The sequence below is a fragment of the Podarcis tiliguerta genome (assembly GCF_965153285.1).
Source record: "Podarcis tiliguerta genome assembly, chromosome: 4".
Lineage (NCBI taxonomy): Eukaryota > Metazoa > Chordata > Lepidosauria > Squamata > Lacertidae > Podarcis > Podarcis tiliguerta.
In genome coordinates, this window is record NC_139537.1 from 467,318 (window position 1) to 482,844 (window position 15,527).

General features: G+C 46.9%; 3 protein-coding genes across 3 annotated transcripts in view; all 3 read left to right on the forward strand.

Annotated features, from left to right (window-relative positions):
- Positions 1-15,527, forward strand: part of HPX (hemopexin) — a 512,404-nt gene that overhangs the window by 185,278 nt on the left and 311,599 nt on the right. The gene's annotated exons all lie outside the window — the stretch shown is intronic.
- Positions 1-15,527, forward strand: part of LOC310675545 (uncharacterized protein) — a 288,356-nt gene that overhangs the window by 2,049 nt on the left and 270,780 nt on the right. The window lies entirely within an intron of this gene.
- Positions 1,052-15,074, forward strand: LOC310675609 (uncharacterized protein). The gene is made up of 3 exons (XM_083436541.1): positions 1,052-1,262; positions 11,476-11,602; positions 13,178-15,074. The coding sequence occupies exons 1-3, from the start codon at positions 1,236-1,238 to the stop codon at positions 14,737-14,739; spliced, it is 1,716 nt and encodes a 571-aa protein (XP_083292667.1). The 5' UTR covers positions 1,052-1,235; the 3' UTR covers positions 14,740-15,074.

Sequence of the window (15,527 nt, forward strand, 5' to 3'; positions counted from 1 at the left end):
AACAGAATTAACAATACAAATCAATAAAAAGAGAATAAAAAAGAATACAATACACCAACATCAAAAACAAAAGAATAAATTTAAAAACAAATCCAATAATTCCATTTTCATATCTTCGTTAACTTATTTCCTTGACTTTCTCACACCTCCCTCTTTTGTATTCTAATTATTAATTATCTCAGCAAATCCTTTCCATCTTTCACTATATTCTGCCCTTTAATTATCTTGATTTATTTTGGCCTTATCTCACCATAAAAAGAAAAAACCCTAGAATTAAAAAAATTATTTGTACATAACTCCTTATAACATTTCTACTAAAGCCTAATAGTTTCATTCCAATATTTTCCTAACAGTCATAAATTTTACAATACTTCTCTAAATGAATTTTTTAAAAAAATTCTGCCAAACTTCATCCACCGTCTCTTCTTCCTGGTCCCGAGTTCTGTCAGTCTTTTCTGTCTGTTCCATCTAGTCCATCAACCAGGTGATCTTATGTCCGAGGCTCTTAACTCTTTTCCATGTCCCTTCTGGAGATCTTCTTCATAATTGTACCTACACTTTACTTTGTCATCTGCTGGTCTTATTCTTAATTTCCTTCCTTTGTCTCTGAGGGGTAGATCTCGGGGAAGCAACCTAAGAGTAACTTTACCCCTTCTCGGCCTGGTCAGCCCGTTCTCCATGGTTAGCACTAAAGTCCAAAAAATATTCCAGAGCATACTTCAATGCCCCTCCAAAGTTGAGGGCCTCGACCACTCCAATCTCCTCCTGGCCCAAAACCATATCCCAAAGGTCAGAACATCCCTGCATAGGAGGATCTGACCAACTTGCCATCTCCAGTCCCGACAGGACTCCGTCTCTCCAAGTCTGACTCACTCCAGATTCAGTCATCAGAGACGAAAACTTATGTTCTTGCAGGACCACATCTCTCTCAACTTGTATTACTTGGGCTGGGCGATGGGCTTCGTGGGGTGGTGAATGCTTCCCTCCGTGAGGGAGCCTTCCCAGACCCGCTGAAGAGGCGGTTATTAAACCGCTTCCTAAAAAACCATCTTTAGATGCGGCCACGATGGCCAACTATCGCCCAGTCTCAAATCCACCATTCTTGGGCAAGGTGATTGAGCGAGTGGTTGCTGAACAACTCCAGGCACGCCTGGAAGAAGCGGACCATTTGGATCCATTCTAGTCGGGATTCAGGCCTCATCACGGGACTGAAACTGCCTTGGTTGCACTGGTTGATGATCTCCGGCGGGCTAGGGACAAAGGTGAGAGCTGTTTCCTAGTTCTGCTGGATCTCTCAGCGGCGTTTGATACCATCGACCATAACATCCTTCTGGACCGTCTTGAGGGGCTGGGAGCTGGGGGCACTGTCATACAGTGGTTCCGCTCCTTCCTGCTGGGCTGTGTTCAGAAAGTGGTGGTGGGGGATGAGTGTTCAGACCCCTGGGCTCTCACTTGTGGGGTGCCTCAGGGTTCTGTCCTCTCCCCCATGCTTTTCAACATCTACATGCAGCCGCTGGGAGAGATCATCAGGGGGTTTGGGCTGGGTGTTCATCAGTATGCGGATGATACCCAGCTCTACCTCTCTTTCAAATCAGAACCAGTGAAGGCGGTGACGGTCCTGTGTGAGTGTCTGGAGGCGGTTGGAGGATGGATGGTGGCTAACAGATTGAGGTTGAATCCTGACAAGACAGAAGTACTGTTTCTGGGGGATAGGAGGCAGTCAGGTGTGGAGGATTCCCTGGTCCTGAATGGGGTAACTGTGCCCCTGAAGGACCAGGTGCGCAGCCTGGGAGTCATTTTGGACTCACAGCTGTCCATGGAGGCACAGGTTAAATCCGTGTCCAGGACAGCTGTGTACCAGCTCCATCTGGTACGCAGACTGAGATCCTACCTGCCCGCGGACTGTCTCTCCAGAGTGGTGAATGCTCTGGTTATCTCCCGCTTGGACTACTGCAATGCGCTCTACGTGGGGCTAACTTTGAAGGTTTCCCAGAAACTACAACTAATCCAGAATGCAGCAGTCAGACTGGGGATTGTGAGCAGCCGCCGAGACCATATAACACCGGTCTTGAAAGACCTACATTGGCTCCCAGTACGTTTCCGAGCACAATTCAAAGTGTTGGTGCTGTCCTTTAAAACCCTAAATGGCCTCGGTCCAGTATACCTGAAGGAGCGTCTCCACCCCCATCGTTCTACCCGGACACTGAGGTCCAGCACCGAGGGCCTTCTGGCGGTTCCCTCACTGCGAGAAGCCAAGTTACAGAGAACCAGGCAGAGGGCCTTCTCGGTAGTGGTGCCCTCCCTGTGGAACGCCCTCCCACCAGATGTCAAAGAGAACAACAACTACCAGACTTTTAGAAGACATCTGAAGGCAGCCCTGTTTAGGGAAGTTTTTAATGTTTGATGTATCACAGTATTTTAATATTCTTTTGGAAGCTGCCCAGAGTGGTTAGGGAAACCCAGCCAGATGGGCGGGGTATAAATAAATTATTATTATTATTATTATTATTATTATTATTATTATTATTATTATACCTGTAGACTGCCGTCTGTCCCGATTTTAATTTGTTTTGAACTAATTTTAAGAAGTATTTTAATTAATCGATTGCTTGTTCTTATGTTATTTGTATACTGTGTTAGATTTATGATGTTAGCCGCCAAAAGATTGGCTCCGGCCAGGGAGGGTGGGGTACAAATAAAAATTATTATTATTATTATTTTTATTGGCTCCAAAGAGGATGGAGAACATCCCATAATGCTCTACTGATGGCCCATCCTTTTTCTGGGAAGGCGTCCATGGAATGAGATCTCACACCCTTAAAGTTTTTTACTTTTCCATTTTCTTTCTGCTATTTCTTGTCATTCATTTTCTGTTTTGAATCCTTGTTGCTCTTTCAGGAAAATGATCGTTTTGAGGAAATGGACCTGGATTCCTGTGAGGCAGAGAGGCCTCCGTTGGACACCAGAGAGAGGCCACTGGGTAAGGAGGAAGGCGGTTTTTCTCCATTTGGTCTCATTCTGTTGGTTTCCCATATAATCTCTGGGTTCTTTTCATCAAGTTTTTTTTTTTGGGGGGGGGGGGGAGTTGGGAGGAAGGGTCCAGAGGAGGAGAGATGTATTTCTGCATGACTAACATATGAAATGGGCACAAATGTCCAAATGCACTCAGCAGGTAAGGCTTTGTCAAAGGCCCATCTGTAGTTAGAGATGCCCTGTTTCACCTGTGAGAGAAGCAGGCACTCCTGGTATCCTGCTTACCTGTTTTCTCTTTCAGGAGACAGAATGATGCCGGCAAGACCTCCTGATCCAGCTTCTCAAGTGAGCAGAAGGGAAGCAGCAGCTGTGGAACCAGATCAGGTCAGAGGAAGCTGCCTTGTGGGGACAGAGGCCGAGGGATGGAGCAATGTCATGGACTGGTTGGGCACAGAGGAATGGTGGGAGGAAGCAGCCGGGGAGCCAGGAAGGGACGACGTCTCAGCCCAAACAGCGTAGGTGGAGGAAGGATGAGTGATAAGAGGGAGAAGCCTGGGAAGAGGAGGTGTCAGAAGCTGAAGGGATAACAGGGCTTAGTGAGCTGGGAGACTCTGAGGCAGAATGCAGTGAAGAATCAGAGGCAGAAGAGGAAGGAGGCGAGTGGGAGAGGAAAGTCAAGAGGCAGAGGTGAGTCAGGAGAAGGAGGAGCCACCGGGGGCTCCCTCTCCTTCTGCCATAATCCACCCTCCCTGCTTGTCTCTCAGAGCCAGGAGACGTCTGACAATGGAGGAGCAAAGGCAGGCTGCACACTGGCGCAGTGTTGGATCACTTGCCAGAAACCCCAGAGAGGAGGGGACTTGGAAAGCTGTGGGGAGCCAGGGGCCTTCTCTTTTGGCAGCTGATTTCATGGAGGAAGACCCTGTCATGGAATTCTACTCAGTATTGATCCAGGCAGAACTCCAATGTATAGTTAGCAGAGTGAAAACGTAAAGACGTTGCAGGATCCCCCAAAATAGACCAGAGGCAATTGTATTTCACCCAGCAGAGCTTTACTGCTACTGAAGACAATGAGCATAATGGTCCCAAATCCAAAACATTCAGGATTGGCCCTGTCCATAAGAAATCCGGTTGCAGCAAATTTCCCACAACTTATAATAAGTTTAAACCTCAACACTCAGCATACTATGTACAGAACACCAGAAGGGAGAGAGGGAGAGGGGGAGAGAGAGAGAGAGAGAGAGAGAGAGAGAGAAACCCAGGCTCCTTCTGGCCTCTTCTTATACTCAGCATGACCTTGACAGAAGACATAACAGAACCACTTTAACCCAGCTGTACTTAGGCTGCGAGGGTCCTTGTGCCAAAGGCCAAGCTCAGAAAGGGTGGCCTTAGTCCCCAAAGATGATTTTCTGTGGGTATGAGCCAGGGACCAAGGGGTGGAGATTTGCCTATCCAACAGGCAATCAGTCCAGGATTCTGCTCAGCAGCAGTGCTGAGTTCTGTGAGTAGAATGGATGGACATGCGTACATGGGAACCCTGATGTTCTTTCCGAGAGTCTGCAAGACTCTGCTGATGAGGAAGAGGTAGAGGTTGAACCTGCTGCTGAGGCACAGAGTCCTGACCCAGAGCAGGTAGAGGGAAGAACTTCTCCTAAAGCTGTGAAGCTTGAACAGAGAAGTGCTCCTTCCTCACCCACAGCTTCCGCTGAGAAGTCTAAACGGCGCAGCAAGTCAGAGGGGGAGCTCTCTGAGGCCAAGAATGTTCTAGCTGGTCCTAGTGGGTCTGAGGGGGTACCTGAAACTGGGTTGAGATGTTCAGCTCGCACAACAAAAGGTAAACCTCCTGACAGGTTTGCAGTCACAAGTGTGTGGGTTGGCATGGCACAGTGTGAACCCGAGAGTTTTGAGGATGTTCAGAAACTGCCTCAGGAAGAAGCCAGGAAATGGCATGAGGCAATTCAGAAGGAGATGTGCTCAATGGAGTCTCTAGGTGTGTTCTCCCTCACAATGTTGCCAGTGGGCAAACAGGCTGTGAGCAGCTGCTGGGTTTACCGTCTTAAACCCACAGCAACAGGGGAACCACAGTACAAGGCTAGGCTAGTAGCCAGAGGGTTCACGCAGCAAAAGGGGCTGCATTAGACTGAGGTATATGCTCCTACTTCCAGAAGTGAAACTCTGCACATGCTCTTAGCCATTGCTGCACAAAGAGTTTTTCAGGTGAATCACTTTGATGTGGATGTGGCCTATTTGAACTCAGAGCTCCAGGAGGATCTGTACATGCTTCCTCCTCCAGCGTTTGAGGGCAATGAGCCGAATACTGTATGGAGGCTTCACAAGTCCATTTATGGCTTAAAGCCTTAGAGAAGCTAGGTTTCAAGAAGAGTCTTGCTGACAGCTGCCTGTACCTTAAAGGGTCAGGAGAGTCACAGGAAATGGTGTTGATCTTTGTTGATGACATCATTCACATCTCAGGGGCAAACAAACAGGTGCAGAAGTTTGCCAAAGAGCTTGGAAAATGGTTTCAGCTCAAGAACCTGGGTGCAGTAAGGATCTACTTAGCTGTTCAGATAGACAGGACTGAAGATGGAAGCTTCTTGCTCAGTCAGAAAGGCAAGATTGAGCAGTTGCTTGAGAAGTTCAGAATGTCTGATTGTGCAGGGGTTAGGGCACCCATGGAGACAAGCCACGTGAAAGACAAGTCGGCTAGGAGAACGCATTGAGTGCGAGAACGCCGAGCTCTTCCAGTCCGCTCTGGGTAGTCTGTTGTATCTGTCCCAATGGAGCAGGCCGGACATTGCTTTTGCTACCAATCTGCTCAGTAGGGAAGCATCAAAGCCCAGTGTAAATGCCTGGCATGGTATCAAGCGGGTGCTGTGTTACCTGCAGGATACCAAGGACTTCAGTCTCAAGCTGTCAGCTGCCGGTGAGACAGCGCTTACTTGCTGGGCAGATAGCGACGGGGCAAATCTGGATGACAGGAAGTCCGTATCTGGGATGGTAATAAACCTTGGGGAATCTCTAGTTGGGTGGAAGTCCCGGAAGCAAAGTCTCATTGCGCTGTCCTCTACTGAGGCTGAGTTCATTGCACTGTCGGAATTGTGCAGGGAACTGGAGTTCTATAGATGCCTGGTGCAAGAGATCTATGGGGATTGTTGCCTGCCCATCACTGTTTGGGAAGACAATCAACCCTGTCTGAAGTTGGCAGAATCTGGGCAGTTTAAGGCCAGAATCAAGCATCTAGACATACGTTTCCAGAATGCGTGTCAAAGTGTCAATCCTATTGAAAGCAATCCTATCGAAACAACACAGCAATTAAGAGGAAGGAAAGAACAGAGTATTGTGTAGCAGATCATATTTCTGCTGTCTCAGAAGAGGACATTTCTCTTTGGTAGATTTATTGCTTTATTGTTCGGCGTCCAGCACGCTTCCCCCTGTGAGCCTCTGCAGGTCGTAAAGCAATTAGCAAAGTTGCACAGCCGGCGTGTGTGTCAAAAGAGCAGTCCCAAACGTTTCTTCTGTCCTAAAATCTCTTTATTGGCACAAAAATAGTATATTTACAAAGTCCAAGTTCCATCTGACTCAAGCTGCATCTTCTCCCTCTGCTTGCAGCTACGCAACAACCTGCTTTCGATTTCCACACAGCTCACAGCATTCCAAGCTGCTTTCGTCACATCCTGGCTTACTTCCCTTGTAAGCCCGTCCCCTCAGTCTCGAGGCATAGAAGGTTAACCCTACACTACACTACACTACACTACACTACACTACACTACACTTGCCTCATGCCTGAGGGGAGAATCGACCCTTGGTCGTCTCCATGTCTTTGGAAGGAGAGTGGCTTTGTGAACCCATCAGCTAGGTTCTTGGCAGAGGGACAATACTTCAGCGCAACTAATCTCTCCTGAACACTCTGGCACACATTCCGAAAGCGAGTGTCTTGGTGTTTAGTTCTAGCCTTGAACTGACCTGACTCTGCCAAACGTAGGCATGGTTGATTGTCCTCAAAAACACGTATCGGTTGACAATCCACTTCACAGAGTTCCTGCACTAAGCAAGCATAGAACTCTACTTCTCTGCACACCTCTGAAAGAGCACTGAACTCAGCCTCAGTGGATGAGAGCGCTATAAGGCTTTGCTTCTTGGACCTCCATCCAACTACTGAGTTCCCAAACTTCACCACTAGGCTAGACACAGACTTGCGATCCTCAAGATTAGCCCAGTCTGAGTCCACATAGCAGGTCAGTTTGACTTCTCCTTGTGCTGGTAACCTAAGACAAAAGTCTTTGGTCTCCTGCAAATACCTCAGAACTCTCTTGATGCCATTCCAGGCTTGCACACTAGGGTTTGAAGCTTCCCTGCTGAGCAGATTGACAGCAAACGCTATATCAGGTCTGCTCCACTGGGACAAGTACAACAAACTCCCTAGGGCTGACTGAAACACTTCAGTATTTTCGAACGCAGCGCGTTCTACTTGCTGGCTGTCCTTCACAAAACTAGTCTCCATAGGACTTCTCACTCCTGCACAATCACTCATCCTCATTTTCTGAAGCAATTTCTCAATTTTGCCTCTCTGGCTGAGCAAGAAGCTTCCATCCTGTGCACGCTCAACACTGACACCTAGATAGGTTTTGACAGCACCAAGCTGTTTGAGCTTGAACCATTTACCTAGCTCTTTGGCAAACTTCTCTGCTTGTTCATCTGTTTCTGAGAAAAATAACAAGTCATCAATCCAAATCTGCAAATACTGTTGTGTTGCACCTGAACCTCTCAAATATAAGCAACTATCAGTGACACTTCTTCTGAAACCTAGCTCTTCTAAGGCTTCTAAGGCACATGTTCCAGTTTCTAGCAGATTGACATAATCTGTAGATGGATTTGTGCAATCTCCACACAACATCCTGCCTCAAGTTCTCAAACCCCGGAGGAGGAATCATGTACAGCTCCTCCTGGAGATCTGAGTTTAGGTAGGCAACATCCACATCAAAATGGTTTACCTTCCAGCCTCTGTGCTGCACAAGCTAAAAGCGTTCTCAGAGTCTCCACGAATACACCTCCGTGAAGTGTATTCCCTTTCTCTGAGTGAATCCTCGAGCAACTAATCTAGCTTTATACTGTGGCTCTCCAGTGTTAGTGGGTTTCAAGCGGTAAACCCACCTGCAACTCACAGCCTGCTTGCCTGTTGGCAACTCTGTGAGTGAGAACACACCTAGATCTTTCATGGACTTCATCTCTTTGTCCATTGCCCAGTGCCACTTACCTGCTTCTTCCTCAGGTAAACTCTGAATATCCTCGAAGGATTCAGGTTCACATCTGGCTGAACCTACCCAGATGCCTGAAGCGTCGTACCGATCAGGAGGCCTCCTTGTCCTCGCTGATCTCCTCAGTGTGAATCCTGGTGACCCTGCTGCTTCACTGGGTCCAGCTAAATCATCCTCAACTTCAGTGTCTTCCCCCTCTGACCTGCTGCGCCTCTTGGGCCTTACAGCTGGTCCAACAGGTGAAGAAGGCTCACTCTTTGGCTCAAACTTGACACTTGCCTGAGGAGGTGTTCTAGGTTCCCCCCTCTGAGGGATCCTGAGCTGTCCCTGCCTTGGACTCTGTCCCTATGATGGATCCTGTTGCTCTGGACCGTGGTCCCCAGCAACAAATTCCTCTTCCTCCTCAACGTCTGAGTCATAGAACTGCTGTGAAATCATGTCTGGATTAGCGTGCAGATGTTTCCAACCGGCTTGTTCACAGAACTCAGCGCTATTGCTGATAACCAACCTAGACTGGTTTCCACTTGGGTACGCAAACCGCCAGGCCTTTGAGCCAGGCTCATACCCTACAAAGATCATTCTTTTAGATCTTGGCTCACCTTTCTTGTGTAGAGCCTTTGGAATAAGCACCCAAGCCTCACAACGAAACACACGAAGGTAGTGTACCTTAGGCTTCTTCCCATGCAGTAAGAAATACGGCGTATTTCCTACACTAGAGTTGTACACTCTATTCTGCGTATGGACCACAAATCTCCAAGCTTCAGACCAATATTTTTGGGGTAGCCCTGCGTCCCACAGGATCGCACACACAGCTTCCTGCACCGTCCTGTTCCGTCTCTCTGCAACCCCATTCTGTTGCGGAGAGTAAGGAGCGGTCAATCTGTGGCTAATCCCCTTCTCCCTAAAGAAATCCTGTAAAGCAGAACCAGTGAATTCAGAACCTCTATCACTTTGAAAACCACGAACTTTGGTGGAAAAAGTTACCTCAACTGCAGTGATCCAATCCCTGATCATTTTAGACGCCTCCCCTTTCTTTTTAAGGGCAAAGGTCCAAGCAGACCTCGAAAAATCATCAGTCAGAAGCAGAGAGAACTTTGATCCTCCCAGTGACTCAACACACATGGGTCCACACAAATCTGCATGAATTAATTCAAAGGCTTGTGTGGTCTGTCTCTCTGACTTTGGATAGGAGCATGTCACAATTTTTGCCTGTTTACATGCATTGCAATCTAAAAATTTGTCACAACTCCTAAATTTGCACCCTTGTGTCAGCTCTGGTGCTTTCTGAAGATACCCCCAATTCAAATGGGCGAAGCGTCTGTGCCAAATATGCGAACAACCATGGTGGGGCGCCACATTCACACATTGCCCCTTTGCATCTTCTGTGTCATCCTCTCCTGTAGGAAAAGGCACATTTACAGCAAACAAATTGTCTTTAGACTTCGCTGTGTACACGTGTTTCCCATGCTTGGAAAATTCACACTTGGTACCTGTAAAAGAGACATGAAAACCATCGACTAGTAGATCATGCACACTTAATAAACAGTTAGTTAAACCGGGCACCGCAAAAGCTTTGACTTCAACTTAAGAAAGGGACAGAAGAAAAAGCCTGTCTCTGTTAGTCTTTTTCTGCTTCCATCTGCGATTGTCACAAATTTTTCAGTTTTTACTGTCCTGCAATTTCTTAAAAGACCAGCAGATGGCACTAGCGTATTTGTCGCTCCTGAGTCGATTATTACAGTGAGAAAGTGGTGTTGTCGACACTCCTGGGTCGCCATGGCAACAATCTCCTCGCTACGCCCTCCTTGGGGCTTCTGCAGATGTTCTCTCTGGTTGTCACGGCAACAGACTCCCCCCGGCAGGAAGACTTGCCCACGACCTTCACAGCTTCTCTCTCAGTTGCCATGGAGACTGGACTTGTCTCGGCGTTCCCACACAACTCCACAGCTCTTATCTCTACTTGCTGCAGGTGGCTGGCCTTGAAGCCTCCAGCACGGCTAGGCTTCAGCTCTTGGCGAAAGAGGCGTCTCTGAGCTTTCACTGCTCACTGCCCCCCCAATGCTCACGGGGCCCCCAGGACGTTTTCCTGCACCCCCTCTGGTGGGTAAAGGGCTCCCAACACTTGGCCTCTCTCCAGGCTCCTCACACAGACACGTTGCAGCATCCATACAGCTCCCAGGCTCAGCAAAAGCACCAGCAGCATTGCCAGCAACAGCAACAGTCCCTTCGCCCCCCGTGGGAGCTCCCAGCTCCTCCCAGCTGTGTATCGGCTCTCAAGAATGTGGCCGGCGCCATCTTGCCTCTCCCTTTCGGATGCAGCCACATCTCGGCCCTTGCTTCCCACCGCAGCTCCACAAGCCTCTCGGAGTGCTAGCCAAGCGGCCCCTGGCCTTTTTGCATCCAGGACAACAGGCACTAGATGAGCATCCACATTTTCAGCCAAAAAAGCAAGCACACGCTTCTCAACTTCACTTTGCTTTGCAGCCCTTTCAGACTCTGATTTCCCAGCTGCGTTTTGTGGGTGCTGGATTACGTCCCACAGCTTCTCCCCGACCAGGAAAAGTTCCACTGTAAAACTCCACTGTAGCCAATTTTGGCTATCCAGTTTCTGACATGGTAGTTTAAACTCAAAGCCATGTCCATCTTGCGGAGCCATTGCCTCCCTTCCCTTCTGTTGGCCTGTTGCAAGAGCAGCCAATAATACTCACTCTGCAGCCAAACTGGGCACTCCGGACGACGTGGCTCTCAGCTCCCTCTCCGTCAGCTTCCTCCAACCTGCCCTCTGAAGCCTTGGCAGTCGATCAAACTGACGTTCAGCAAATAAAGCTTCAAAGCCCTTTCTTACACACTTCGTGTGGGCCCATAACCTCTTCGATAGATTTATTGCTTTATTGTTCGGCGTCCAGCACGCTTCCCCCTGCGAGCCTCTGCAGGTCGTAAAGCAATAAGCAAAGTTGCACAGTGGTGGTGTGTTGAAAGAGCAGTCCCAAACGTTTCTTCTGTCCTAAAATCACTTTATTGGCACAAAAGTAGTGTATTTACAAAGTCCAACTTCCATCTGATTCAAGCTGCATCTTCTCCCTCTGCTTGCAGCGACGCAGCAACCTGCTTTCGATTTCCACTCAGCTCACAGCATTCCAAGCTGCTTTCGTCACGTCCTGGCTTGCTTCCCTTATAAGCCTGTCCCCTCAGTCTCGAGGCATAGAAGGTTAACCCTTCACTACAGCCAACAATTTCCTTTTTCTTTTAGGGTCCAGTGTGCTTTGAAGATGTCGCTGTTTGTTTCACGGACGAGGAGTGGGCGTTGCTGGATCCTGACCAGAGAGCTCTGCATAAGGACGTCATGGAGGAGAATCGTGGGATCGTGGCCTCTCTTGGTAAGGGTCCCTGTGGGATCGTCCTATCTGCCTGGAAATTCAAAAAATACCTCTATGTAACAAACCTCATACATTTCCACAGAGCTCAACAGCGCCCCCTATCACGCATGGGAACCTAACACCCCCACAATGAACCTTGAACAGCAAATTCCAGTTTTTTCTGTGAACCATCTTCCTCCAGTTCTGCCTTTTTATACCACGGTTGGGCTTGTCTGAACTGCCCAGGCATCTTAAATGTCAGCTTCAGTGTTGGTATCTGAAGAAGTGTGCATGCACACGAAAGCTCATACTAATAACAAACTCAGTTGGTCTCTAAGGTGCTACTGGAAGGCCTTTTTTTTATTTAGCTTCAGAGTTGTGCGGAAAGATAAGTAGCTTCTGTCAAGTTTTCTGTTTTTGTTTTTGCTGCTGTCAGTCTTGGGTTGACCAGAGAGACGACTGACTTTGGAGATGGAGGGGGTGCCATGACTGGGCCAAACAAAATCCATCCCAGAGAAGAGCCAGGCTTATTGAATCTCAGGTAGTAGTAGCAGTAATAATAATAATAATAATAATAATAATAATTTTTATTTTTACTCTGCCCATCTGGCTGGGTTGTCCCAGCTGCTCTGGGCGGCTTCCAACACTTATATAAACCAGAAACATTAATCATAACAATCTGTCCCCATATAAAAAGTACATTAACTTTAAAATGAACAACTTACACTAGTGGCCAAAATTGTGGAAACCTTTTGGAGAAAGTGTATTTCAGAGCTTTGATACCTCATAACACCACTTTTTGGGGAGTAACAGCATAAAACTATATATCAATGGAAAGATAATTTAATGAAGAATGTAATGATTTTCTTCTGTCATGCAGGCACAGTCTCTCCATTCTACAATTGCTGTTGTGCACCTTTTCCTGCCTTTACCAGTCTGATTTTGGAGTGACTGAGTCTCTTATACCTCTTCAAAAATATAGACCAGCTTTGGTTAAGTTTCCCCCAATCTTTCTTCTAATTTCTTCATACCTGTAGCCTTGTTCACTTAGTAGTACGATTTTACATCTCTTTCTGGGTAACTAGTCAACTCTTTGTACCATTGTTTTATTTTATTAAGTTTTACAAACTCACCAAATGAAAGAACCAAAAAAACCAACCAAATTGATAGTATTCCCATAATACCCTGACAAAAGTCAACCTAAGCAAGTTGTGCTTCCCTTTTCTGGTCATATGTCTATAACCTTTGATAGAATACAGATAATTGAACAAACTTTGTTGCACTACATTCTTGATTAAATTATCTTTCCATTGCTATATATTATTATGGTATTACAGTCATACCTCGGGTTACAGTCGCTTTAGGTTGCGTGTTTTCGGGTTGCGCACTGAGCCGAACCTGGAAGTACCGGAACGGGTTACTTCCAGGTTTCAGTGCTCGCACATGCGCAGAACCACCAAATTATGACCCACGCATGCGCAGATGCAACACTGAAGGTTTATTACAAAAAATAAAGGTAATGAACACACACGCAACTCCCTTTAGTTCTTCTTCATTTGTTCCTGAGGTTCTAATCCCTTTTTGTCTCCATTGCAGATTGTGATGAATTGCAGATCGAGAACAAGGCTGAACAAGACAAAATTCCCAGAGAGGAGAAGCCATGCAAAAATTTGGAATGTGGAGAGAGCTGCAGTCAGAGCTCCCATTCCACTTCCCAACAAAGAATTCTCATAGGAAAGAAACCCTATCAGTGCATGGAATGTGGAAAGAGCTTCAGGGAGAGCTCCCATCTCACTTCCCATCAGACAATTCATACAGGGGAGAAACCCTATCATTGTGTGGAATGTGGAAAGAACTTCAGTCAGAGCTCCAATCTCACTAAGCATCAGAGAATTCATACAGGGCAAAAACCCTATCAGTGTGGGGAATGTGGAAAGAGCTTCAGGGAGAGCTCTGGTCTCATTAAGCATCAGAGAATTTATACAGGAGAGAAACCCTATCAGTGCATGGAATGTGGAAAGAGCTTCAGGGAGAGCTCCCATCTCACTTCCCATCAGAGAATTCATACAGGGGAGAAACCCTATCATTGTGTGGAATGTGGAAAGAACTTCAGTCAGAGCTCCAATCTCACTAAGCATCAGAGAATTCATACAGGGCAAAAACCCTATCAGTGTGGGGAATGTGGAAAGCGCTTCAGTCATAAGAGCGATCTCACTTCCCATCGAAGAATTCATATAGGGGACAAACCCTATCAGTGCATGGAATGCGGAAAGAGCTTCACTGATATCTCCTCCCTCACTTCCCATCGAAGAATTCATACAGGAGAGAAACCCTATCAGTGTGTGGAATGTGGAAAGAGCTTCAGTCGCAGCTCTGCTTTCACTAATCATCAGAGAATTCATACAGGGGAGAAACCCTATCAGTGTGGGGAATGTGGAAAGAGCTTTAGTCGGAGAGGTGATCTCACTAAGCATCAGAGAATTCATACAGGGGAGAAACCCTATCAGTGCGTGGAATGTGGAAAGAGCTTCAGTCAGAGCTCCTCTCTCACTTCCCATCAGAGAATTCATTCAGGGGAGAAACCCTATCAGTGTGGGGAATGTGGAAAAAGCTTTAGTCAGAGCTATGATCTCACTAAGCATCAGAGAATTCATAGAGGGGAGAAACCCTATCAGTGCATGGAATGTGGAAAGAGCTTTGCTTATATCTCCAAACTCACTTCCCATCAGAGAATTCATAGAGGGGAGAAACCCTATCAGTGTATGGAATGTGGAAAGAGCTTCAGGAAGAACGCCCATCTCACTTCCCATCAGAGAATTCATACAGGGGAGAAACCATACACTTGCTTGGAATGTGGAAAGAGCTTCTGTCACAACTCCTCTCTCACTTCCCATCAAAGACTTCATACAGGGGAGAAACCATATAATTGCTTGGAATGTGGAAAAAGCTTCAGTAAGAGCTCCAATCTCATGACCCATCAGAGAATTCACAGAGGGGAGAAACCCTATCAGTGTGTGGAATGTGGAAAGAGCTTCAGGGAGAGTTCTGGTCTCACTAAGCATCAGAGAATTCATACAAACGTCGGAAAAATCTTTCATTCTGTAGCTTTAGGAGCCAGGCAAATCCGCACCTTGTTAACCAGGCCTTTGGCTGATTGACATCTAAGGCCCTTTTAACATGCGGTGGGGAGTTGAGTTACTGATGTGTATTTTGTGTTTTTATGTTGTGTTTTTATGTTGTAACCGTCCTGAGACATGTGGGAACAGGAGTCAACACTTAGAGGCCAAGGGGTTTTTGCCCCCCAATAGTATATTTGAGGGGGCCACCCCCCCAGTTGATAGGCATTGCCATTCCAATGCCCTTTATGCATCATGTGATTGATTGTGCAAGGCAGGCCTTACCTGGCCCCTCCCACCAATATTTTATTCAAGTTGGCATCCCTGGGTCGGGTGGTAGACAAATTAAATAATTACATAAATCACCTTCCTTTGCACATGTTTCAGCTTGCCAATATACTTATTTTTTATCATTTTTAATATTTATGTGCCCTCCAATTGAAGATTTCACAACATAAACATACAAGATGAAAGCATGGCTTTCCCAAAAATAAAGTCAAGCCAGAGAAATCTCTCCTCCCCTTTTTTTGGATGGAGTTGCAAACTTTGTTGACCAGGAAATAGCTGTGGAATAGTGCATCTTGATTTCAGCCTTGCCCCCAGATCATGTAAAGAGTTCCCTCCCAACTTCTGCTTTTTCAGTCTGAACATGCATTTAACCTTTCCCCTGATTTATGGTAAGAAGGAAGAAAAAGGAACTTCGGCCCTTACGCTCCTACGCGGCCATCTGCTATACCGGGACATTGTGCGGTTAGCATCTTCCTGTTTGAGCTACTCGGGACCCTGTCTGGACAGGGGGGAAAGTGCCAGCACAGCAGATTTATTGCTTC

Excerpts from the sequence above, each read along its gene's own strand:
- LOC310675609 (XM_083436541.1), top strand. The coding sequence starts at position 1,236 with ATGATCTCCGGCGGGCTAGGGACAAAG. Across the intron at positions 1,263-11,475 it reads CCGGCGGGCTAGGGACAAAG|GGTCCAGTGTGCTTTGAAGA; the intron begins GTGAGAGCTGTT and ends TTTTTCTTTTAG. Across the intron at positions 11,603-13,177 it reads TGGGATCGTGGCCTCTCTTG|ATTGTGATGAATTGCAGATC; the intron begins GTAAGGGTCCCT and ends TCTCCATTGCAG.